The sequence below is a fragment of the Phalaenopsis equestris genome, unplaced genomic scaffold (assembly GCF_001263595.1).
Source record: "Phalaenopsis equestris unplaced genomic scaffold, ASM126359v1 Scaffold000002, whole genome shotgun sequence".
NCBI lineage: Eukaryota > Viridiplantae > Streptophyta > Magnoliopsida > Asparagales > Orchidaceae > Phalaenopsis > Phalaenopsis equestris.
Window position 1 is genome coordinate 27,291,928 of NW_018164444.1, and position 24,475 is coordinate 27,316,402.

At 37.5% G+C, this 24,475-nt stretch overlaps 1 protein-coding gene across 1 annotated transcript in view; it reads left to right on the forward strand.

Annotated features, from left to right (window-relative positions):
- Positions 1-811: 811 nt before the first annotated feature.
- Positions 812-24,475, forward strand: part of LOC110023661 (probable acyl-CoA dehydrogenase IBR3) — a 44,782-nt gene continuing 21,118 nt past the window's right edge. The window contains exons 1-10 of the mRNA XM_020723181.1: positions 812-1,184; positions 1,921-2,061; positions 2,175-2,306; positions 10,149-10,349; positions 11,227-11,304; positions 19,756-19,875; positions 19,988-20,086; positions 20,158-20,275; positions 23,421-23,689; positions 23,914-24,105. Of these exons, the coding sequence (XP_020578840.1) occupies positions 894-1,184; positions 1,921-2,061; positions 2,175-2,306; positions 10,149-10,349; positions 11,227-11,304; positions 19,756-19,875; positions 19,988-20,086; positions 20,158-20,275; positions 23,421-23,689; positions 23,914-24,105 (1,641 nt within the window). The 5' untranslated portion in view covers positions 812-893. The remainder of the gene's footprint in view (positions 1,185-1,920; positions 2,062-2,174; positions 2,307-10,148; positions 10,350-11,226; positions 11,305-19,755; positions 19,876-19,987; positions 20,087-20,157; positions 20,276-23,420; positions 23,690-23,913; positions 24,106-24,475) is intronic.

Here is a 24,475-nt window from a genome sequence, read left to right on the forward strand (position 1 = left end):
GAGCAATGGGAAGGAGTTCCATTGTGCAGTATTTTTAAGAACCAAAGGAGCCAAAATCAAAGAGGTTCAATTATTGAATCATTAATTAAAATTAAACATGATCTTGTTTTTGCAATAAATTATCTTATTCTTATTTCAACTCTCACTTTAAATAAGTAAGAAAATATGGGAACTAAAATACATTCATAAAAAAGATGTCTAGAAATAACTTGTGAGGCCCATTAGGCCAAACCAATTAAGCCGGACAAGTCAAGCCCACCAGGTCGAACCAATCAAGCTGGATGTGCAAGTCCACCAAACCAAAGCCAACTAATTACAAAGGTTTACTAAAAAGTGACCAAACGATCCATATAAAAACCATTCACATAAAAATGAGCCGGAAGACGTCTCACTTGCCAATGGAAGGGAGACCGATCTGATGCAAAAACCTATCCCATAAGAGAGTCGTTCCAGTGGATAACTGGCTTCACGAAGCACCTTTGAATCGATCAGTAGAGTTCCAAGAGTTCCTTGCGAAGGATTGAACATAGTCAATTGGGTTAGCTAGTTGATTGAACCTTATTAACTGTGCTTAGCCGAGCGAGCTGATCCCATCGGTCCGAAGCTAATGAAGCTCCACCGACCTAGTCAAGGTGCCCCTAAGCAACAACTTATCACTTGTAAAATACAATAAATTCCTTCTACTAGAAGTCAACTCTAAACCTTTATTGTATTCTTATCCTTAATTATATTTGTGTAGTATTCTGTCAGCTTCGTGGATTTTTAATTTTTAATTATTTGTTTGAGTCTGATCAACTGAGAGGCAAGTTTTAATAGTTCTTTCAGAATTGGTGTTAGCAGTATTCCGTGCAAAAGATTTTTCCTTTCTTTCCCTCGCAAGCTTTTCTTCCGCCATGGCAACGATGACTTCGAAGCTCCACAGCCGGGTAGCTTCGTCTCACCGTTTCGACGAGGCGGCGCTTCTCCGTTATGCCACGGCCAATGTGGAGGGCTTTCCCAGCGCTCCCAACCGCCTTGTCGTCTCACAGTTTGGCCATGGCCAGTCCAACCCCACCTTCCTCCTCGAAGTTACCCGGGCCACCGGAGATTTCACCGGAGCGCCGCCCTCCAAGCGCTATGTTCTCAGGAAGAAGCCTCACGGCGCGCTTCTCGAGTCCGCCCACGCGGTAGAGAGGGAATTCCAGGTATTTTTCTCTTCCCTCCATACACAAATTAGCTGCGAGTTACCTTCATGAACTTCTAGTAGAAGGAATTCGGGATCGGTGCACGAGGGCTTAAATAGGATTTGGAAAATCCATAAATCTGTAAGTCGATCCATAAATTTACTGAACTCCCGGATTTAATAAATCCGGGCTTGAGATCAAATTGAATGCAAAATTGGATTTAGTAAATTCGTAAATCCGTCGAACTCCCGCATCATACCATTTTTGTTATATTTAGTGAACTCGATGATGAATAATATTAAAAACCTCTATCAGCCCTCCCATGCGTGCTTCAATTTAGCCAAATATGAATTGGTTTGATCATTTACGTTTATTTTTCAATTTTCTTTACTTACAAAACAGATATGAAGCTGTTTTTTTTTTTAAATTCTTTGAACCCTCTCTCCACACTTTGTTTTCTTTCGTTTTAAATTTTTTTTTCTGCTTGGATCGCCACTTAGAAACAAATGCACAACTGTACTTTTGATGAACAAGATTAGAATCTACGACGTAAAACTCCTAAAACTCATTGTTGGCACATACTGCCTTTTTTATCAAATAAATTTCTTGATTTTTTGAAGAGTGGGGTTCTGCTAGAAGTGGAAGAGTTATCCGGTTACTGATACCCCTTGATTTTCCGTTCTTTGTTCTCCGTAACGGTCTACTCCATGTTTGATCATTTTCTTTTGGTTAAGGTGCTGATTTTCTTATGTAACAGGTCCTCAAAGCTTTGGGTGATCATACAGATGTTCCAGTTCCAAAAGTTTTCTGTTTGTGCAATGATCCTAGCATAATTGGGACGCCGTTTTATATTATGGAGTACCTAGAAGGTCGGATATTTTTGGACAGTAAGCTACCAGTAAGAACGCTCAAGCCTGAAGCTTATAGCTGTGCCATAGTATTTTATTTTATTAAATTTTTTTTTCTGTTGCACAGTAATTATGCATCTTCTTTTTTAATCTCTTTTGTTAGGGAGTGGCACCAGAAACTCGAACGGCTATATATAAAGCTTCTGCCAAAGCTTTGGCTTCATTGCATAGCGTTAATGTGGATGCAATTGGTCTTGGGAGATTTGGTAGGAGGGAAAATTATTGCAGGAGACAGGTAAGTGCACTCATTAAAGCTAAATGAACTGAATCTTCAGTTTTCTACTTTCTATAATGCCTGGATGATTTTGAAAATGCTAATATTCAATTAATTTTAAGGATAATTACGTACATAGCATCCAAAACAGTGGTATTTAAACAATTTAGCACTCATATGATATTTTCAAACTAGCGAATCAATGTATTTACGCGTTCCACGATCAAACCCTTGAGAATTTGATTTAAAAAAAAAAAAAAGGTAGAGGGTTTATCATGAGTTTTGATATTTGTGTGAGAATTTGAAAAATGGATGAAAGGGAGTGCTAGATTTGTCAGCAACAATGTTTCAGATGCTTTTTATGTAAACAATCCCTTATTTTTTGTCTGTTTTAATTTTTGAAAAAAATGAGACCAAATGGATTTCATCAGTCCAATAGGTTGCATAATCGTGTCCGATACCGTGAATACTACATCTTCCAAAAAAATAAGTGTAGACCTCAGTGATAGACCCAATTCTGCAAATTTTCGGTTTTCAAAGCTTCTGCCCTTTTAGCCTTCAGAATCTTACGGTTGCGGTTCCTCCGTTGAGTATTGGTAAGTCGACCGGACTTCGAACTAGACCAATTTCAAACACAGATGGCGGTGGGCCAATGGCAAGAACCGGATTCTCTTCGTACAAAATTCCTTTTCCTTTAGACACTGATGGGGGAGCAGGTGCAACCACAGTAATCCCAACGGGAGTGACAATAAAAGTCTTTGCAGAAATGGGAGTAGCTCTGGTAGTAACAGGGGCAGCTGACTTAATGGGAACAGAAACGACCTTTGCCCTCTTGAGGGAAGGAAAGTCTTGGCCACAATTCAAGTTGAATTTAGTGGACGGCTCCTGGACATCTGGATCCGGGGCAACGACTTTCATTATGACGAACGGGGCCTTACCGAGTACTACTTCAAACTGGTCAAATTCAGACCCAAACTTAATCTTGGATCCCATATGAAGGGCCTTGCCGAGTACTACTTCAAACTCGTCGAATCCAGACCCAAACTTAATCTTGGATCCCACCTGGCGGGCATCCCTGCTGGTAGGCAAGTTGCACAAGAAGGTCAACGTAGGGGACGACATCTTTCCTGACAGTTGAAAAATTGTTGAATGTCAGAGTACTGTGCTTCTTTTCTGGGTAAAATAACTTTGCTAAAAGTACAAAAGTTGACGAAATTGTCTTATGAACTGGGCGTTTCTTTCGAAACTGTGATTTTTGATTTTGACTTGAATTCATTTTGTTGTTGTCATGTTGTGTCTTTTGTTCAAAATTTTGTCTGATTCTTTAACTGTGAATGTTTGTTTTGGGCATTGGGTTGTGAAGTTTTAATATTATCGAGGAAAGTTTCAAAGGTAAAATTTGAGGTGACTTGTGAAAAGAACAAGCTGAACTCGGAAGAGAGATGAAACGATCACGAGGTACAGGACCCGGTCTAGAATTGGAAAAGACTCGTTCCACATCGGACTCTCTCCGACCCTAACCTATTGGGGGTCCATCCCACTAAACCCTAGGGATTCCTGAACTCCTCTGCTTAAGGATGATTAAATAGATGGTCCTGAAATCCAAGAAGAGTTGACTATACTGGCTCAAGAGAGAAATGAACACAATATGCCAACGGAAGAACAACAGTCTGGCCCACGATGGGTATGGACACACTACCGATATATGAAGACAAATCCTCTTGATCAAAATGGAGAGAGGAACTAGTCCTCAGCGGAGTCGTCATAATTTGTCGGTCAACTTTTCAATTATTTGAAAATATGAATATAAAAATAATTTTTGAGATTTAATTTATTATAATAGATATATAGTTTTAGTTTTGAAAGTAGTATGTTTTAATTTTTGAAAAAAGGGAGACCAAATGGACCTCATCAGTCCAATAGTTTGCATAATCGTGTTCGATACCGCGAATATTACACCTTCCCGAAATATAAGTGTAGACCTCGGCGATAGACCTAATCCTGCGAACTAAGAGATTTGTGACATCCGTTTGGTCTGCGAACCTTTTATGTGTGACCGACAAGTTCCCCTATCTAATACAAATATTAAATAAGGTTTATTTTTCCTGGGTTCCAAGTCCCCTATAGAGGCAAACCCCTATAGTTAATTACATCTCAAATGACTGCGGTCACTTGAGAAAACTCTGGATAATAATCAGAAGTACTAGTCTTCAAAATTTTAAAGTGTAGGTTTTCACGGTAGGACGTGGAAAGACAAATGAGAGTGACTCAAATATGAACAATTATTTCAGTAGTCCAAAAGAAGGAACATGTAGGAGATGTCATAGATCCTGAGGAGAAACCTCAGTGACTTTCCAGACTATTCTACTGTGTGGCTGTGTTTTAAAGAAGATGTTATTTGAGTGTTCAATCCTGTCAATTTTATTATTTGAGACTTACACTTGCATAATAACTGGTTATGCAAATAACCCGCAGAGATAAGAGTTTTACATATTTTTTGACGACAACCTCGGAACCTAAGGCGAATTAGGACTTACGCTGCACAACATGGTTGTGCAGGGGCCTAAAAGAGGGTGAAGAATTACGTCGTGCTGGGCGAGCTACCTCGAAGTCCTGTGGGTTGTTTAAACTAGAAAAATTTAGTTGATGTAGACTCATTTTGCTGTTGTAGAATGATGACCACCTCAACTTGTAGTCCGCTCCATACTCCATGTCGCGCTGCCCACGAAGTTGCTCCAAGTTTGTTGTCGTCGCGATGACTCCAGGGTTTAAGTGCTTGAGATTGGGGTTTATGTTTCACAGTTTTGATATCAAAAATTGGTTTTGTTTTGTTTCAATTTTGGTTTTGCATAAAGAATAAACAAATTGCAGGTGAATAAGAGGTACTTGAAAAGTAAAATGCAATAAACTAAAATGCTGTAAGATAAACTGTAAAAACGTACTTGAGCATCTGTTACTGTCGCGTTATTAGTGTTGCGAGCATAATATGATTTGCAGCAGATTTAAATAAACTTGCAAGAAAATAAACAAGACGAGAAAACCCAACACGAAAGTCAGAAAAATGAGTCATAAAAATCACGAGCAAAAGAAACCCTTACATGCCTTAGCCACGTATGAAAGACCAGGACTGAGTGTAAGACATTGGTAAAAGTGGGGGCTCAGAACTGGACTGTGTGCTTCTCGATCTTGAACAAGAGTTACCAACCCGAAAATCTATAGAAGACAGTTCTTAACCTCAATCCGAATGATTAGCCATGGACCTTTATAAATTTTCGCATAAAAATTCTTTGGTTTTTATGCAAAAGCTGTTGTTTAAGTTTTTTTTATGCAGAGTTCTTTTTTAACATGCAAAAGAGATTTTTGTTTTATTTTTGTAAATATTTTATAAAGTCGTGTAATCCGCAGACTAGTCACTCTAGTCCACAGACTAGTCACTCTAATCGTGCTAGAACTACTGACAACCTAAGAGTGTCGGGGGCAACGATCCCATCAAGAATCGACGAATAGTATCATTGATTCTTTTCTCTCCCTTATTGAAGATCCTTGAGGTAGGAAATACTTTTCTAATAATCCCATTTTGTATCCCTCGTATAAACACACATAAGCAATGTCGTCATCGCCCTCTCCACCTAGACTCTAGACTAGACTTATCTTAGTCAGACTTATCCTAGTCCGATGATCTATATGTGGTGTTAACAAATTTCCCCAATTGTCAGGAGAATTTGAGCGTAATATCCGAGCTCAAATTCTGATGCACTGAGTTTTATTGTAGGTTAAGTCATTGTGAGTCATTGTGGGGGAATTTCACTGTTGATTTAATTAAAGAAACATGAACTACGTCTCGGTGCATTTTCATGTCTGACGTCTTAATCAGTTTATGAATCAGGGTCAAGTGTTAAGTTTCGTTATTTATTCGAAAATTAGGTGGATTAACGCTCACCTAGAGTGTGCTCCTAAAATCTAGGAAGTCTATGCTGAGAATTAGGTAGGACTCTCACCTAGGGTGTGCTCTTAAAATCTAAAAAACCTATTATGAGAATTAGATGGATGAACTTTCATCTAGGGTGTGCTCCTTAAATCTAGGAAGCCTATGCTGAGAATTAGGTGGATGGACTCTCACCTAGGGTGTGCTCCTAAAATCTAGGAAGCCTATGCTAAGAATTAGATGGATAGACTCTCGCCTAGGGCGTGCTCCTAAAATTGAGGAAATCTACACTTTAGCTTGTGCCTAAAATGATTTAAAGTGTTCTACCCCCAATTAAGTGTTTCCAACTAATCCTCAAATATTTCTAAGTGTCTTGCAAGTAATTAAATAAAAAAATTCCATTTTTTTGACTTAAGCATTAAAAAAAAATGAAACGAAAGAAGGAGGCCGACCCACCTCCAAAACTAGTAAAGCCGAATGGGGGAAAAAAAAGTGAATCGACCTAAAAAAAATGTTTAAATGATAATTAAGTGAAACACAAAACAATAAATAAAGCTCTCCAAATTTGGCCTCAAAACAGTAAATAGAGTTATCAAAATCCAACCCCAAAACAAACTCTCAAAATCAGCTCCGAAACAGTGCCAAAATGGTGCCCAAACGGTGTTAAAACCATGTCAAAATTAGCACACAAAATGCCCCAAATAATACTTAATTGTGTCCCAAATAATACCAAATAGCTCTCACATCCCAAAAGCTCTCACAGCAGTTTCCCAAAAGCTCTCACAGCAGAAAAGCTCTCACAGCAGTTTTAACACCTCCAAATAGTAATTTACAGCACTTGTAAGCTACCTACAGCAACCCAATCTACAATTTCAGCACCCAAACATTAATTCCAAGCTTCCTACAACACCCAAACTTTAATTCCAAGTTTCCTACAACACCCAAATGTTAATTCTAAGTTTCCTACAGCGATCGGCGACTCCAAACAGCAACTTAGACCCTTCCTACAGCCTTCTATAGCGATCAACGACTCCAAACAATACTTATACAGTCATTTCTCATTCCAAAAAAGTCCTAAACAACATCTTACAGCACTTTTAAGTTTTCCAAACTGTAATTTGCAGAGCTTGTAAGGTACCTACAACAATTTTTTATCACTGAACAGTACTTGTTCATCACCAAACAACACTTTAAAGCTTTGGACAACACTCTTAGTAATTTTCTAATACTTTCCAACGAATTTCAAATACTTTCATTACTTTTAACTCTCCAAATAACAAAGCAAAACTCCTTGAAACGGTCCAAAAAAAAAAAATTAAATTCCTCAAATCCCTCTCCAAAACAGCGAATAAAGCAGTCCCAAAGAAGTGAATGAATTCTAAACATGAAAAGATGTCCTTCATGTTAAAAAAACAAAGGTACTTATTTTGTAAAATTAAGGATTTGGGTGGTGTAGATGTAAGGTTTAAGTTCTGGGCATGCAAAAAATATAAGCATTGTATGGTATGCATCTGAATTTTTCAAATTCCTCATAAAGCCAATCCAAATATATTTCAGGTTTGCATAAATCAAATGGACTGTTTTCCCAATTCACATAAAATCAAGCCAAACATATTTCAGATTTGCATCAATCGAATGGGATGAATTCTGTATTCACATAAAACCAAGCCAAAATATATTTCAGATTTGCATAAATTGAATAGAATGTATTCTCAGTTCACATAAAGCCAAATCAAATATATTTCAGATTTGCATAAATCGAATGAAATGTATTCTCAGTTCACATAAAGCCAAATCAAATATATTTCAGATTTGCATCAAGTCGAACCGTGTGAGTTTCAGACTTTTCAATATATAAAAAGAAAGACAATTCATGCTTTGTTAAATGAAAACAGATGAGATTGTCAGATCATGGACATGAGTGTATAAAAAGCTTCAGACTCTATTCATGAACATAAGAAAAAAAAATCAAGCTTTTAGAGCATTTAATCAAGAATATAAAATAATCCATGACGATTCAAAGTTCCTAACCTCGTCTTTTAACAAGTCAATGAGAACATAAAAAAAAAAACTCCGTCGTAACACGGTCAAGAGTGTATATGCCATGATAGTGCTTTCACAACTAATCAAATATATGATTATCCACTAAGCATTTTGATAACAGAAATTTCTACTTGCACGTCATGTAATCTCTGTATGCTACAAAACCTCCCCTTTTAATATAGCTAAAACGGGGCCAACCCTTAATACGGAGAAGCTCGAATTTCACATTTCACTAAAACATAGGAATTTGGATCTCATGTCTCATCCAAACAGTTACGATGAAACCGAAAGTCTTGTGATAGAATAGTAAAACTTACCTCCAAATGCCTGACGAATAGAGAGGAAGAGAAAGAGGACTTTAGAATAATCAGGGGGCGCGAGCGAGGAGGAAGAGCAGCTTCTAGGGTTAGGACTTCGGTGCAGCGAGGTGAACTCAAGCGGAAGAAGCCGAACAGGGGTCCTCGGTCGAACGCGGTTGAACGCGAGAGGAGAGGGCGAGCTTAGATGCCTCGATCGCGAGCTGGAGAGGGGCTCCTTCGATCGAGCAGAGGAGTAGGCTTCAGAATAATAAGGAGAAGTAGGCAAGTGAGGGAGGCGAGCAGGAGTTTCGATCGGTGGGGGGAGTCGAGCGAGGCCTCCTGGAGCTCCGATTGGTGGAGGAAGAGATGCGCGGGAGCTTCGATCGTGAGAAGGAGACGAGCGGTTTGGTCTGCTCGGCGGCAGGAGACGTTGGATGCAGTGCAGTGAGGAAGAAGGAGGAGTCGAACGGGAGAGTCTTCGTCACAGAGAGAAGACGCGAGGAGGAAGTCTTGGGTCGCACGAGAGAGGAAGTAGACGGGAACGGGAGCGAGCGGAGGATGTCAAATGAAGAGTCCCCTCTTGGAAGATATGGGGCTAATTTGTATAGCCAAAGACTTGAGGAGCCGTTACTTGAAAGCATTGGCGGGGAATTGAATACCTTCATTGAGCAGAGGAGGCTTAATTGAAAAAGAATTAATCCTTCATTATATCAGATTATTGTGGAATTAATGATATATTTGAAATTTGTGGGTTGAAGTAATTAGCCCGGGCTTAGCCCATATCCAGCCCAAGTCAAACTCGAAATGAACCTGGGTTGAGCCCGGGCCCACGCCTGCTAAAAAATTGCATCAATTTCTGTGCCATTTGTGCGCGCGCGTAACCATAGCAATACAAGTGTCCTTCCTAGCTAAAGTTGAAGTTCCGGACGCGTCAGTGTGGTCCATTTCGTCATCCGGGGTCGTCCGGACAAATTCACCGGTGGGCAAGTCAAATCAAGTCAAAGTCGTTGTGTGGTGCAATGTGGTGCAATGAGTGCGTGAATTGCGGCGTTCGCGAGTATTCGAGTCACAAAGGGTTTACTTAAGGTCGTTTGACTCATTTTCGGGCCCTCTACATGCCCTCTACATGTTGGTTCTTAGCAATTGCAACTAGAAGTTGAGTGCTTGAAACCACTCATGCGAGTTCTTCACAAAAATGAGTCAAGAAGTGGCTCGAAGCTCTACGGGAGGTGGGCTCAATTATTAATCCACTAGGACGGTCAACTAGGGACTCTTAAGGCTAGATTTTGGGTTCTGGGAGTAGGAAATTAAGACCTCACTAAAAATGAGGTCAACACATATATGCTATGTTTGGGCGTGCAACAGTTTGATTATAGATGATTGCTAACTTTTGTTTGAATTTAACATCGTATCTGCATTGAGTTACTTGAATATTGGATTTTCATTTTTGAGAATTATTATTCATGTTTCGATGTTTAGGAGATACTTGTTTTTTTCTTGACTAATTTATTTAGCTTCTGACATATTTTTGTAAATCATATTTGCATTTGCGTTTGTTCACTTTTGATGGTTTGAGTTGAATGCATCTTTTTCTAGGTAGAAAGGTGGGAAAGGCAATATCTCTCTTCCACTGGCGAAGGAAAACCTTATCAGAATCCTAACATGCTAGAATTGGCAAGTTGGCTAAAGAATCATGTACCATTCGAAGATTCATTTGAAGATTCATCTAGAACAGCTGCCACCGGTTTGGTTCATGGGGACTTTCGTATTGACAATCTAGTCTTTCATCCTACAGAGGTTTGTAATTTAGTATTTCAATATTGAAATATGCCTAGATTAATCATAGTTTTTTCTCTGTTTTAATGAATAGAATTAAGTTATCATATATAATGCCCAATCAATATATTGTAGAAAAAAAGGCTATTTTATAATTGTTTTACTTGATAACCAGTGTATTGGGTTTTTTCTGCTACAAGTTTTATCTTATGCTGATAGATTGCATGCTATTAGGATGAATATACATAATCATCCATCCATCTTGTTTTCTTCTTTTAATTTTAATTAATAATTTTTTTTTATACCTTATTTGTACCTCTTGGTCAATTTAGTAGAACTTGGAAGGAAAGAAGTAGGCCATATGCAATACAGCTAGAAATTGTCCATTCATTTTTGAGTGCTTATTACTCATTAGGAATGAATTGGAAATGGAAATTTAGAAAACCAGTTCCAAGTAGTTTTGATAAAACTATTGTAATAAACGATGATGATAAATAGTCATTTTTATACATCAATTAAATCTATTCAGATTTGTATTATTTTCCTTAAACAAAGCACCAAATCAATTGAGAGTTTTATTTTTACAATGTTCCAACATCTCATCCAATTTGTTTTATGCTCTCATGAATTGTTGACCATTTACCTAGCTTAGTATTCTTACTTTGTGATTGTTTATTTTGTTGGGGCACAATTGGAATTCAAACTTACTATTGCTTTGGAGATTGATTTAGAAAAAACTTATTATCGTGTATTATTTTGCATGTTGTATCTCTCTCTCTTTCTCTCTCTCTCTCTCTATGTATATATATATATATATATGTATGTATTCATATATACACATACACCAGGGTAGAATTATTAATCTGCAGGTTGCGTTTTGTGATATTTCTTTTTGCAGGGTCGTGTAATTGGAATCCTTGATTGGGAACTATCAACATTAGGGAACCAAATGTGTGACGTTGCATATAGTAGTTTGGTAACTTCTTCCTCTATTCATGATCTAGTCCTTTCAATGTTTTCTTATTTTAAGGTTGTCTTTGTTGGTTCTTATACACGCACACATTTTAGTCGCACCTTAAAATTTTTGAAGGTTTTAAAGCACCATTCTTTTTCCTATTCACCTATTTTGTATTTCAAATTTTTTTTCTTTATAATTTGATGGCTTCTTTTTTTTCTTGATGATCTTTTACTTTTGGACCGCTTTTTTCGATCTATCTATAATTTTAGCCATGGACATTTAGTTAAAGACACATCTGCTTTTTCAATAAGCATGGGCCTCATGTGGACAACTTTATCAAATGATTTGAGCTTCTATTAATACATGTCGTTATTCATTACTTCAAGATCAGAGTTATTTTGTTGGCTAAATTCATCTTATGGGACAAAGCAATATTGTCATTTTTTTGGGCAATTCTGTAGCATTGTGTTGTGAATGAACTTTGTTTAATGGTAAGGGTGTGAATGGACGCTGCATGTTAAGTTTAAAGCCAGAACACTTTATTGTTGGACCACATTTTAACTTTGCTTCCTTTTCAATATTTTGCTAGCTCTCTCATTTGTGTTTTGCTCTTTCTGCTTGCTATCACTTTGATAGTTCTTTTATAATTTTAAACTTTCATTTGACCGCCATCTTTCTCTACTATTGTATGTGGAAGTTTTCTGGATGCTTTCCTGGCTGAACTGGACCGGTTTAGCTGGGGTTCAGCTAGGGTGGAAATTAGGGCTGGCCGGCCCTAAGAAAGAGGGCCGCCGCCCAAATAGGAAGGGGTTTCACCTCTCCTAACTATTTACTAGTATTTATGTGTGTTTTCTTGTTTTAGGATTCAGTTTTTTGTTGAGTTTTCTGTAGGGACAGTCGTCGGCGTCTCAAGTTCTCCCTTCTAGGGATGTATCCAAAGACAGGTGATGCTTTGGCTGTATCTTGCTCCGAGGTGATGACTATCTCCAGATATATCCTCACTTCTTCCACCCACTTGCTAGCTGCCATCCTTTTGACACCCACTTGCTTGCTGCCAGCTTTCCTGCATCCCTCTCCTGCTTGCTGACACCCCACCTGCGCACCATAGCAGCTGCTGCCGCCCTCCCTTTTTCCTCCAGACCTGTTGCTGCACCTCCCTCACAGCCTTAATTGCTGTCCAACCGCACACCTACATCCATCTTGCTACCGCTAGCCCTATCCCCTCAACTACAACTCCTCGATTCTACCACTGCAACACGCAACCACCACTTTCATCCTCTAGGGTGTCACTCTCGTGTCGTGCCGTTTTGTTACTGTTTTTAAGAGTTTTTGCTTGCAACCCTTTTGAATTCAACAGGAAGACCTATTTTCCGATTGTCGTTGGGGCTTAACTTTGGTATCACTTGCTATCAGAGCTAGCCTAACATTAGTCCTATCCCAGGGTTTCCTAGCATCCACCTTAGACTCCCACCCCCATCAAAAAAATTTTTTTTTTCTATCCTCTACGACTTTTTTCAATCCCCAAACCCTAACTTAGGGGTGTCAAAAAATTGACCCAACATGCCAACACCACTCGAAAAATTCGGGTTAGGGTTGACTAAAATATTTTTCGACGGGTTCAGATTAGAGCATCGATTCGTTTATTATTCGGGTCGGGTTGAAACCGAAAACCCAAACATGACCCAAATAAACATGAAAATTCTGGTCGGGTTCGTGTTAGCGGGTTAAGCTCGAATTCGGTCGGGGTTCGGGTCTTAGTTTTTGACCCGTTTATTATTCTAGCCGGGTTCGATTTGACCCAATTAGGGTCAGGTCATTTTTAGGTCGAACCCGAACCTGACTCGATGACCCGAATTGACACCCCTACCCTACTTATGCCAGCAACGAGATACATTTTGAAACCTACCCGAGATGAGATACAATGAGAATCCGTCAGCTTCAACAAAGGCTTGCGGAGATTGACAATGGAACCCAGGTGGAGCTTTTCCTCAATCATGATCTAGAGAGTCGAAGGGAAGAAATGGACGAAGATCTGAATCCGTTTCACAGGGAAGACGTCAGTGATGAGGAATACATACTCTGATGCTTCGAAATTTAGTATCAGAGGAGGCCGAGAGAGAGGAGGCCACATATGGAGGACACATGGATTTTGACATTAAAGTGGATTTACCGGAGTTTGAAGGAGGAATGGATCCATACAGATTTATTGACTGGTTGTAATTTGTTGAGTGAATCCCGAGTATAAGTGTCAAAGGATAAACGGATAAAACTAGCAGTCATCAAATTGAAGAAGAGTGCCTCTTGTGGTGGGAAAATTTGTAGAGGTAGAGAAAGAGAGAAGACACTGACAAGATTACCAAGTGAGAGAAGATGAGGAAGGAAATGCAGAGAAAATATCTATCTCATAATTACTGCCAGGATATGTTTTTGAAACTCCACTATTTATAATAGAGAGTCCTATCAGTGGAAGAGTTCACGACATGGTTTGACGAGTTCTAAATGAAGTGTGAGTTGGTTGAGCTAGAGGAATATGCCATAGTCCGTTATCTAGGGGGCTTGAAGCCGCTATCAACAATGTTGTGCAATTTCAACCTTATTGGTCACTGAGAGATGTCCAGATGTTAGCTCTGAAGGTGGAGAGACAATAGAAATAGAACAGACAATCACTACTATTTAGGAAACCACTCGTATTTGGATACATAAGTAGGAGCATGCCTCAGGGAGTTGAAAAACTAGTTCGGATAAGGACAGAGCCACCTCATGTGAGAAGAAGCCCGAGAAGAGTAGCACAACTACTACATTTCCCACTCAAAAATATTTTGGAAGACATGAATTTGGGCACATTGCCTTGAGCCTGGTCGTTTGTTTCTATCTTGGAAATTCTTGGTTGGGTCATGACAATTATTGTCTCTTATTTGCTTCAACCTTCCACCATTGCTGGTTCTTTGCAATTGGCTCCTCTTTTGTCCATTTTGCATCTCTTTCTAATTACTCGGTATGTAGGTGAAATTATGGTGTAATTTCATTGTTATTCATTGAGATAAACATAAAATTAATCACTTGAAATATTTGATCATGAAGAATTTTCTTTCACTTTCTCTTTAGTTTATTAAAGTTTTGTGATTAGTTTGATTTACATTTGTTTTCAAAGAACTTTATGCAATTTAAGAGACCATGATGAGAAGCATGCCTTTTCACTAGCCTCATACCACTATTTTTGGGTTGACTTTATGCTGCCATTCAATGACTCCTAGAATGTGTTTATGTACTAATCAAGTTCTAATTTTATATCTACCACCGATCATGGAAAAGCTTATGCGAGGTTTTATCCCTTCATTTCTCCTCATTCAAACCAGCGATCGAGAGAAAGCGAGAGGGAGTTAGAGAGAATGATACAACAAGAAACATAAAGCAAGAAAGTGGAAGAAGAAGCAACATAAGAATTAGTAGAAGAAAGGAGGAGAAGAAGAAGAATAAAGGAAAGAGGAAAAAGAAAGCGAAGAAGAACGAGAGTGGAGTGCGGGAAATTCCAATACCGCGAGAGTGAGATAATTTCCACTCTCGAGGGATGCTTTGTTCCTCCATTTCTAAATGAACCTTGTGTGCAGGTGCTCGAGCGGAATGCTGAAAGTGTTCCTTCGTGCAAGAGATGTTCGATCAAACACCTGAATGCTTGAGCAAGCCTTCCTCTTGCGTTCTTTTCCTGTGCTAGATAGAAGAAAGAGTGCAACTTCTTGTAACCTAATCGAGCATGAGAGAAGTAGGAAGGCCTCATATGTCTTTTTTCGCATCCATGAGAGCTCGACAGAGCTCTAAAAGCTCGCAGGTGTTTCCCTACATGTGAGAAACTTGATCGAGAGCTCAACTAAGCCCCTACATGCCCAATTTGCAAAAATAAGGCAAGGCAATGAGGAGTGGGAAGAGTTGCGATCTTCACTAATATGAAATTTAATTTATGAAATATTAATTCATAATTAATTCATTAATTTTAGAAAATCTAATATTTAATTCCTAAATCTTTAGGATTTTGATGAGGAGACCAAATTAGTAAAAACAACTTTGCTACGAGGAATAATTTAGGTATGAAGATTGATTTTAATATTTAAATGTTATTTTCCTAATCAATTAGTGTTAAATTTAACTAAAATTCTAAGAACACTAAACCCTAAGTATAGAAGCTTAATTATGTTTCTATAATTACAAACATATTGCATGTATTGTAGGAAAACCACATAAATTAGTGATTTAATTTGATAAAAGATATATGAAGATGTCTATGTATTTAGGTTGAAACTCAAATAAAAGAAAACAAAATTATTGGAGGCTAATACGGGCTTAATGATTATTATAGGTGCACCAAAGACATAAAATAACTGTATAAGCGGGTAAATATGTTTTTATTTTATAATAGTTCTATTTATTTATGAAAGCGATTACACTTATTTTTATTGTTTTCAATATTTTTTTTAAAATGCAAAAGTTAATTCTTTTTTATATTAAATACAAGAAATTAAAAAAAAAAAAACGATATATGCATGCATGTGAGTCACCCTTGGATAATACAAACAGGAAAATGAAATGCACACATGCACGTTAAATGAAATAAAAATGAAAATAGTTGCCTATCTTTTTAGTACGTTGGAAAATGTTCAACATATATTTTTAAAAGTATATATTTTGACAATGACTCACAATAATGACAAATGTAACAGAAATAAATGAAAGTAAATGAAAAATTATTTTCTTTATTATTTATTTTTACTGCTCACAGTCATTTTATCATTTACAATATTTTTACAAAAATATGTTAAAGTAAGAATTATTTTAACTTAAAATATTTATTCGCTGAGTAGTTTAACTTGCACTTTCAATTGCTAACATTTTTATATAAAAATTAGCTATTAGATGAATTCTAGAAAGTATATATATAGAAGTTGAGGAGCTTAAAATGATACGTATTACACTTTAGTTTTTATGTTCTGTCAATTGTAAAAATTAAATACAAATAAATTATTGTAAATTAAAGTGTTATGAAATGGATTGACTTTTTTGTGTTTTGGATCATTTTATTTATAAAATAAAGCTGTTAGATAGTTTTTCTTCGTCCGATCATTAGTTCATGCATTGATAATTCTGAGCTCCTGGGCTGCGTCATGATGGTTTAAGGAGATTATCCTGAAGATAGTTGTGGAATGATAAGGGAATGATAATATGCAAGTTCAACGACGTTTCCATCCATGGCTGTCCCGACTAAAGAAAGCAAGGCAAGCTCCAAAACAATTATGTACGAGTGGTGAGGAGGTTCACCCCTTGTTCCTGAGTTAGTTACATACACAACATTTGCAAAAGTAAGAAGCTACAAATCTCCTAAAGCAGAAATCAGATATTATACTCTCTATATTTATAAAAATAAAAAAAGCAAAAATCTTTCCAAGCCTAAAAAAAATCCTAGAAAGTTTAATAATAGAAAATATCTAATTATAAATAAGAAAATCGGAAAGAAATTAGAAAAAGGAAGCAAATTTGGGATGAAATCGAAAATTGAATTGAAATCATGCGGTTTAGCTCCCTGTGATTACAAAATTCATAGGATCGCATGATTTCTGCGATCGGAAGTCACATGATCGGAGATCCCATGATTTTAGCAGATGATCCTGCATCATTTTCCCCGACTAGGTGAGACTCTTCTCTGTAGGCTTCTGGAATTGATCTATCATCACCATAACAAAATCATCGTATTGCTATTTCTAAGGCAATCCACTATAAAATATATGCTCACGTCCAATTCTTGCAACTCTAAAACACATACTCATTCCAAAGTATGTCCTGATAGAATAAATAATCATTATTCTTTGGCAGCAGAGCTGGGCAACATCTGGGCTTTTATTCTCATGAACCAAGACTCAAAGCATAACATGTGTAACATGTTTTTGCGAATTATCATACTTGACTGATCACATCCCATAGGCAATTTGGATTGACTTAATAAATCCTAGAATGAGGTTTATGACACGTTGAATCTTTTTCAGTAGTAGGCACTCAGGAGGCAAACTGCCAGACAAGACATCTGACAACTCCTTCAATAAGTGCTACCTTTTTTGGTATTGCTTGATCTGACTTGTTATCTTCTAGGACGACTAATGTTAATCCTGTTGGAGTCTCTCTCATGGGCTTAGATTGAATCACTAGCATTTCTCTCATTAATTGATAACTATTGTTCCTCCTTTGCGTCCTTATCGTTTTCACTCTCTTCTGTCTCTGTCAATTTCTTCAGTTGCTCATTGCTCAGTGAAAGAGATCACCCTCATGTTTGGACAATCAGATGCAATGTGCAAAAATGTGTGGCACTCGAGGCACTTTTTTACTAGGACAAATTTGGGAGTGCTAGATGTCTTAAATTTTTCTCCACTCTGAACTATTTTTTTCTCTTGTCGGGTAGGTTGGGATGGTCCACTGTGTACTCTTGATGCTTGATCCTTTGGTTGAACCTTTTTTGAAGGGTGGTGTGGATTTGATGCTGTTTTGTTGTCTCTCCACCTTCAGAGGTAGAGTGTGAACATTCTTTAATGCTCAAAAAGGTTGTAATTGTGCCACATTGCCAATGGACAATTTCAATCTTCTCAGTTTTTGAGTTATGGTGTTCTCCTCTGGCTTCACTAGCTCACACTTCAACATAAGCTGCTCGAACTCAGTTGTGTACTCATCTATTGATAGATCTTGTTACTGTAAATGGTGAATTGGTGAATTCTTAAAAATTTAATATTTGTAATGTACTGGTAGGCACTTGCGATGCATCGCCATTTTCATCTTAAGACCAAGTTATGATTTTAATTTTTTCTCCACTTTTGAATATGTATCAGATTCTCTGATCGCAATGAAATGTTCTTTCTGAGCTTGATGGCTGTCAACTTAATTATCTTCACCTGAGAAATATTTTTATACTAAAATATTTGTTCCATTGTTTGAAGCCACTTAATAAACTCATTTGGATTCATATGACTGTCAAAATTTGGCAAATTAGATTTACTTCAAGATATTAGCCTTTTCTCTGATATTCCATGTGAAATTGTTGGGATATTGATTCTTTGCCACTAGAAACTTCTTGATGTAGGATATTCTCTTTCTTACGTTGATTTGACATTTCAATGTTACGATTGTGGGTGACATTGCCAGATTATCTCATCACAAAGACATCACTTTTTTGTTATAATTGAAAGATTTCTCGCTGTATATTCTTTATAGTATGCTCATCGACATCTTTTTGTAGATTTCTTCTTGGCAGCAAGGTTTTGATAGGTGTAGGGTTGTAGATAAATGGTTGGTCAAAGTTTAGGGTTTTGGTGGTAGGTGTTGGGGCGGATTTTTGTTAAGGTAAGAATGATGAATTTTGAAAATTTAAGGTTGGGGCTGAGAATTGCAATATGAATGATTTGGGTATGGTGTATTTTTTTTTTTTGGAATTTTAGATTGCGACAAGAAAGTTAAAACTTTAAAAAATCTTACTTAGGATTTACAGGGCTCTGATACTAGATGATACAGTTATAGAGCTCCTAGAAAGCGTTTAGAAAGGAGATTTAGCAGGGAGACCATTGTGGGATGGCAAGTGAATGATAATATACAAGTTTAATGTTGTTTCGACGGGGATGAGCATCATTCACGGGCTATCTCGGTTGAAAACCGTGAAGCGAGCTCTGAAACGATTAAATTCGAGCGGGATGAGGTTCTCCACTTCTTCCTGAGTAAGATATAAACACACCACTTGCAAAAGTAAGAGGATACAACACCCATAAAGTATGAAATCATACATAATCTCATTATACTCAAAACAAAATAAAAGTCTTCCAAAAATAGAAAACAAACCTATAAGTAGCCTCACAATAGAGAAATAACAAAAAGGAAATAAATCAGAAAAAATGAAGAAAATTTTGGATGAAATTGAAAATCAGGCTGGAATCGTGTGGTTCAGCTCCCTGTGATTGCAGAATCCGTAGGATCGTCAGAGTTTAGTGTTAAGGAGTCGCCGGATCGGAGATTCCGTGGCTTTAACAGACGCTCCTGCATCACCCGTGAATCCTTCTGCTTACCTCCTATTTGCGCGACTTGAGGTGTTAAATTTTTTCGCCCAATCATTTTCCAACTTCTATCTTGATCCACAATTTTCATTCTTAATCAAACCACCTAAATCTATTTATGATTATCTTATCTTCAAATTGTACCATTACTATAATCCGAATTACATGTCCTTGCCGATCTTATGTATTAATGAATCTTATTGTTAACTTTTGATTGTGTGCATTTTATAGGGCAATAAACTTGTTATAATATATATAGGTTTCACATCCTAATGATCAAAACCTGTATCGACTCAGTGATACTTATAAAATGTATTTCATCGTGCTTACTTGATTTCGTAGAATACTTGTGATTTATGAGCTCTGTTCCTCTGTAATTACGCATGTTATTTTACAGCCTTTTGTAGTTGATATAAAGCTATCTGAAGTGGGTCCATATGAAGGGTTTGAAGTTGCCGGGAGACCTGAAGGCATCCCATCTCTCCCGGAGTATCTTGCTGAGTACTGCTTTGCATCTGTGAGCATTGCCTATATTAATCTATCCTCAACTACCTTTCAGCTACATGTTAACCCTTCTTGTTGATTATTTAGATATTACTATTTATTTCATTTCAAATGTCCTAGTACAGGGAAAACCTTGGCCAGTTTCTGAGTGGAAGTTTTATATTGCATTTTCGTTGTTTCGTGGAGCCTCTATATATGCTGGAGTATATCACAGATGGACACTGGTATAATTGGTTTTCAATGTAAACTTGTTCTACTTTTCTAATTGATTGTATGATAATGAATATTATTTCAGGGTAATGCTTCGGGTGGCGAGCGTGCTCAACTTACTGGAAAGCTGGCTAATATTTTGATTGATACTGCCTGGAAGGTCATCAATACACAATCTTTGCTTCCCGACAAACCTCCATTTGGTATGCTTCTTTCGAAAAAAAATTTATGTTACTAATCTTTTGTTATAAATTCCAGGAATCATGAATAGGTTCTGTACGCATAGATTGTGCAGTGCCTTTACTAGATTAAACGTCTAAAACTTCTCAGATTAAGCAGCTTCTTTAATAATTATCTAGGCTGTGGTTGTGAATATTTTTCTATATCATTTTATTTTTAATCTGGCAGATCTGTTTAGTTAATCAATTCAATCATGTGCGTTGACTTTGCAGAGCATCTCAGTACACTAATATAATTTTGTTTGGGATCGGTTTTCTTGATGTTTGTAAAAATGTGTCATATATTGGAGAATCTACACGCCGCAGCCTAATTGATGCATTATGCTGTTATGCATCGCCATTAGGGCAATTTTATCTTTTATTAGCTTAAGGGTAAATTGGTCTTTTATTATTATTATTTGGATATAAATAGAGCTTAATAGCCCAAGGTTAGGGTTATGCATGAGATTATTGTTGCGAGCCTTAGGTTTAGGGTTTGAGAGAGATTTTCTACCTCTCAAATTGTAAGAGTTAAAAGAGATCTCCTACCTCTCGAATTGTATGTGCTTTTCTTTGTATTAAGTTTTGATGTTTTTGCAATAAAATATTTTTTTTGCCCTAATTTCTGTGAAAATTTGTGTCGATCTCTACATCGAATTATATCAAAGAGATATCGAAGCGTTTCATTCCAGGAAAGAAGAAAGAATCGCAGCCTGAAAATAATTTTGCTTTCAACCCACCCATCAGGCTTGTTATAGAAACTCAAATTTCCTATCTTTCTCCTCCTCCCTTGTCTGTTTGCCTGATAGAGTCATGATCGAGCCTGGAATTCAACGAGGGGCTCGCGACAGAGACCTGAATCTTCTATATTTCACCTCCATTGTAGTAAAGAGTGCTAGCAAAGAACGCAACGATGGGATCGCGACTTATTGAGACTCGAAATGCTGATCTTTCCCCCCGCTCCATGGACGCAATATAATCGCGATTAGAGTAAGCTGAGAATGCAACGACGCGGCATACAGAGGCTCGAAACTTTCATATTACGCGGCGTAGAGAGACCCAAAACTCTCAGCTTTCTCTGGTTCCAATTCCGGTGTGTAGTAAAATCGAAAACATCGACTTCATTTCAGCGTACAGGTGTTTCCGTCTTTTGTGATCGAAAACTTGCCGAGGAATGATGACTATAAAGAAAGTAGATGATTTGGGAGAAAAATTGGAGGAAAATGCGAGCTAACTTAAATCCGGGATGGAGGAAAGGTTTTCCATCATAGAAGGAAGGTTTTTCCTCATAGACAATAGATTTTCTTCCATGGAAGATTGATTCGAGAGCTTGGAGGAGATGATGATGAGCTTATTGAGATGCAATTTAAGACCCCGCCTGTGACTCAATTCGCAAACCCAACCAAGGTTAACTGGAGATTCTTTTGTCAGATTGACAGGGGAAAGAGATCAAACTTGAGGTGCATAAGGAGGAAAGTATCCACCATCAAGAACTCCCTTTAGGACTCCGATGGGGGTTGTATTAGAGATTTCTAATGGAGGCGGTTGGGCTGAAATATGGAGAAGGGGCCATGTAAGGCATATGGAGGAGTACAAAGAGGGAAGGAGAGAAGTCGGGATGAGGTATGACTATGAGAGAGTTTTGTTCTCAATACATGGGGGAAACACCAGATGGAGAGGAAGTTGGGGTGATTTTATGCCCGGGAAGTTGAAATTATTGATTTTCGGGGGAGAGGAGATGCACATGGGTGAGAGTACATGACGAAGTATTATTTTATGGTGAATGGGAAAATGGGGAAGAGAAGCTATGATGATAGATTTATGGTTGGAGGGGAAAACACTAGCATGCTTTCAATGGAATGAGACTAGATACCCGATCCAATCATGGGAGAAATTTAAGGATTGTTTATTGGAACATTTCCAAGTCATTCTGGAAGGAGACCTACACGAACAATTCTATGCCTTAACATAGGAGGAGACTATCATGGAATAAATGGAGAGATTCAAGCTATTGTCGGGACTGCTGGAGGTGATTTCTGAAGTAATTGGAGGGGAATTTCATGAAGGGCCTAAAGCTCGACATACGGGCAGCGCTCCAACTATTGAGACCACGGGGATTGAGGGAGATGATGGAGATAGCCCAGAGAGGACAAGAACCAGATAAAGAAAGTCGACAGAAGCAACAACATAGAGGAATTTCATAAGAATACCTTGAAGATCATGACATCGAAGACTTGGACGGTGTCCTTTCAGGGGGAGGTGCTGAAGGAGAAGAATATCGGGGCCCGTCCAAGGGTTAACTTCTAGCGCCTTCCAGAGTAGATTCAGGAGAGGCGTGCCGAGGGGTTATATTTTCTGTGTGATGAGAAGTTTGCCCCCGGACACCCTTGTAAAGATCAAACATTAACAGGCTCTTAGTACTGTTACACATCGCTTAAGAGAAATTTTGTCTTTTATTAGCCTATGGGCAAATTGCCTTGAAAGTTTAGGGTTAGGATTATGTATGAGATTATTGTTGCGAGTCTATGATTTAGGGTTTGAGAGAGATTTCTTACTCTTGAATTGTAGGCATTGGGAGATATCGCCTACCTCTAGAATTGTAGGTGCTTATCTTTGTATTCATGTTAATTGTTTGACGTTCTTGCAATACAATATGAGTATGCCTTAATTTATGTGGAAAATCGTGCTGATTTGTACGTCAGATCTTATCATATGCATTACAGCAAACACATCGTGCAAGCTGTAGCTGCAAACCTCATCTTGTTTGGTGCTGTAAGAAGTTTGCTTTAGGAATTTATGCTACGAATTATTTTATTCTTGAAATTCTTTGATAAAATGAAGCTTATTTGTAGAGGTGATGGAAAAGTTCAAGGTACACTTGATTTCAGCGGTCCTGTATTTTTCTCTCAAAAATATAATATAACAGGGATTTATGGTTATGGCGGGGAACTTTTTTTTGTACGGCATCACTGAGTAAAGTTGAGGCACATCTTGAATTTTCATTTCTTTGTGAAGTCAACTGACTGAAGCTTTTAGTGAAGGCTAAAATGTTCTATTGAAAATTAATATTCGTTGTAGTAATATTATTAAACTGTTACAATTAACTAGATTCGCTGATTATGGAGCATAGGTCATGAAATATCAAGAGGTCCACGTGAACATCAGGACATAGAGTCTGCAAAGCTGCACCCAACAGAGCAACAAGGCAGATTTGTTCCAAGTCAGAAGGTTTTAGATCTGAAAAGAAAATTAGTAAAATTCATGGAAAAACATATATATCCAATGGAAAAAGAGTTTTATGAACTGGCACAATCAAGTTCACGTTGGACAATACATCCTGAAGAATCGAGGCTCAAGCAACTGGCAAAGCAAGAGGGCTTATGGAATTTGTTTATACCTGTATGCATTTCTTTAACTAAACCATTTAATTCTATCTTGTTCTTTTAAATTTAGTTTTATTGATACTAAATAGTCAGCCGAATGTGATTTTTCAATATTTTTGCTATGCTTTACAAAGCCTTGTTTTTTAATAATTTAAAGAGCCTTGCTAATTGATGTGAAATTAAATTAGGATATTATGTCAAGATACATGATTTTGAGATATTCTATTCTATCCTTTTCAGTTAGATAGTGCTGCTAGAGCAAGGAAGCTACTTTTTTCTGGAAGAGATTCTGGTGCTTTTGGGGTCGACAACAACTTGCTCGGTGCAGGCCTTTCCAATCTTGAGTATGGATATTTGTGTGAAATTATGGGGCATTCTGTCTGGGCGCCTCAACTTTTTAATTGTGGTGCTCCTGACACTGGGAACATGGAGGTAATTTGAGATTTGATAATGTTTTGCCCGTGCATACTCTCATTTTGTTTGATATCTAAGTTTAGATCTGTTAACTTTTAGTTTTCAGCTAGAATATAGTCTTATTCCAAATCAAAACGTGGTTTTCTTGTGGTTGAATTTTTGCGTAGTCATTTATCTTGATTTTAGTCATATCTTTCTAGTCAAATCTTTAAAAAAAGTTTTTTTTACCGTGAATCTTTATCAACATGTGGTTTCAAATATCTTGTTGAATTTTGTTTATCTGGGCTTTCAATTAGTATATCTTTTGTATTATAGTAAAATGAATAAGTGATAAGCATATAATATCTAGTCTTATTTGTCATTTTTTGAAAAAAAAAATCTTTTTTAG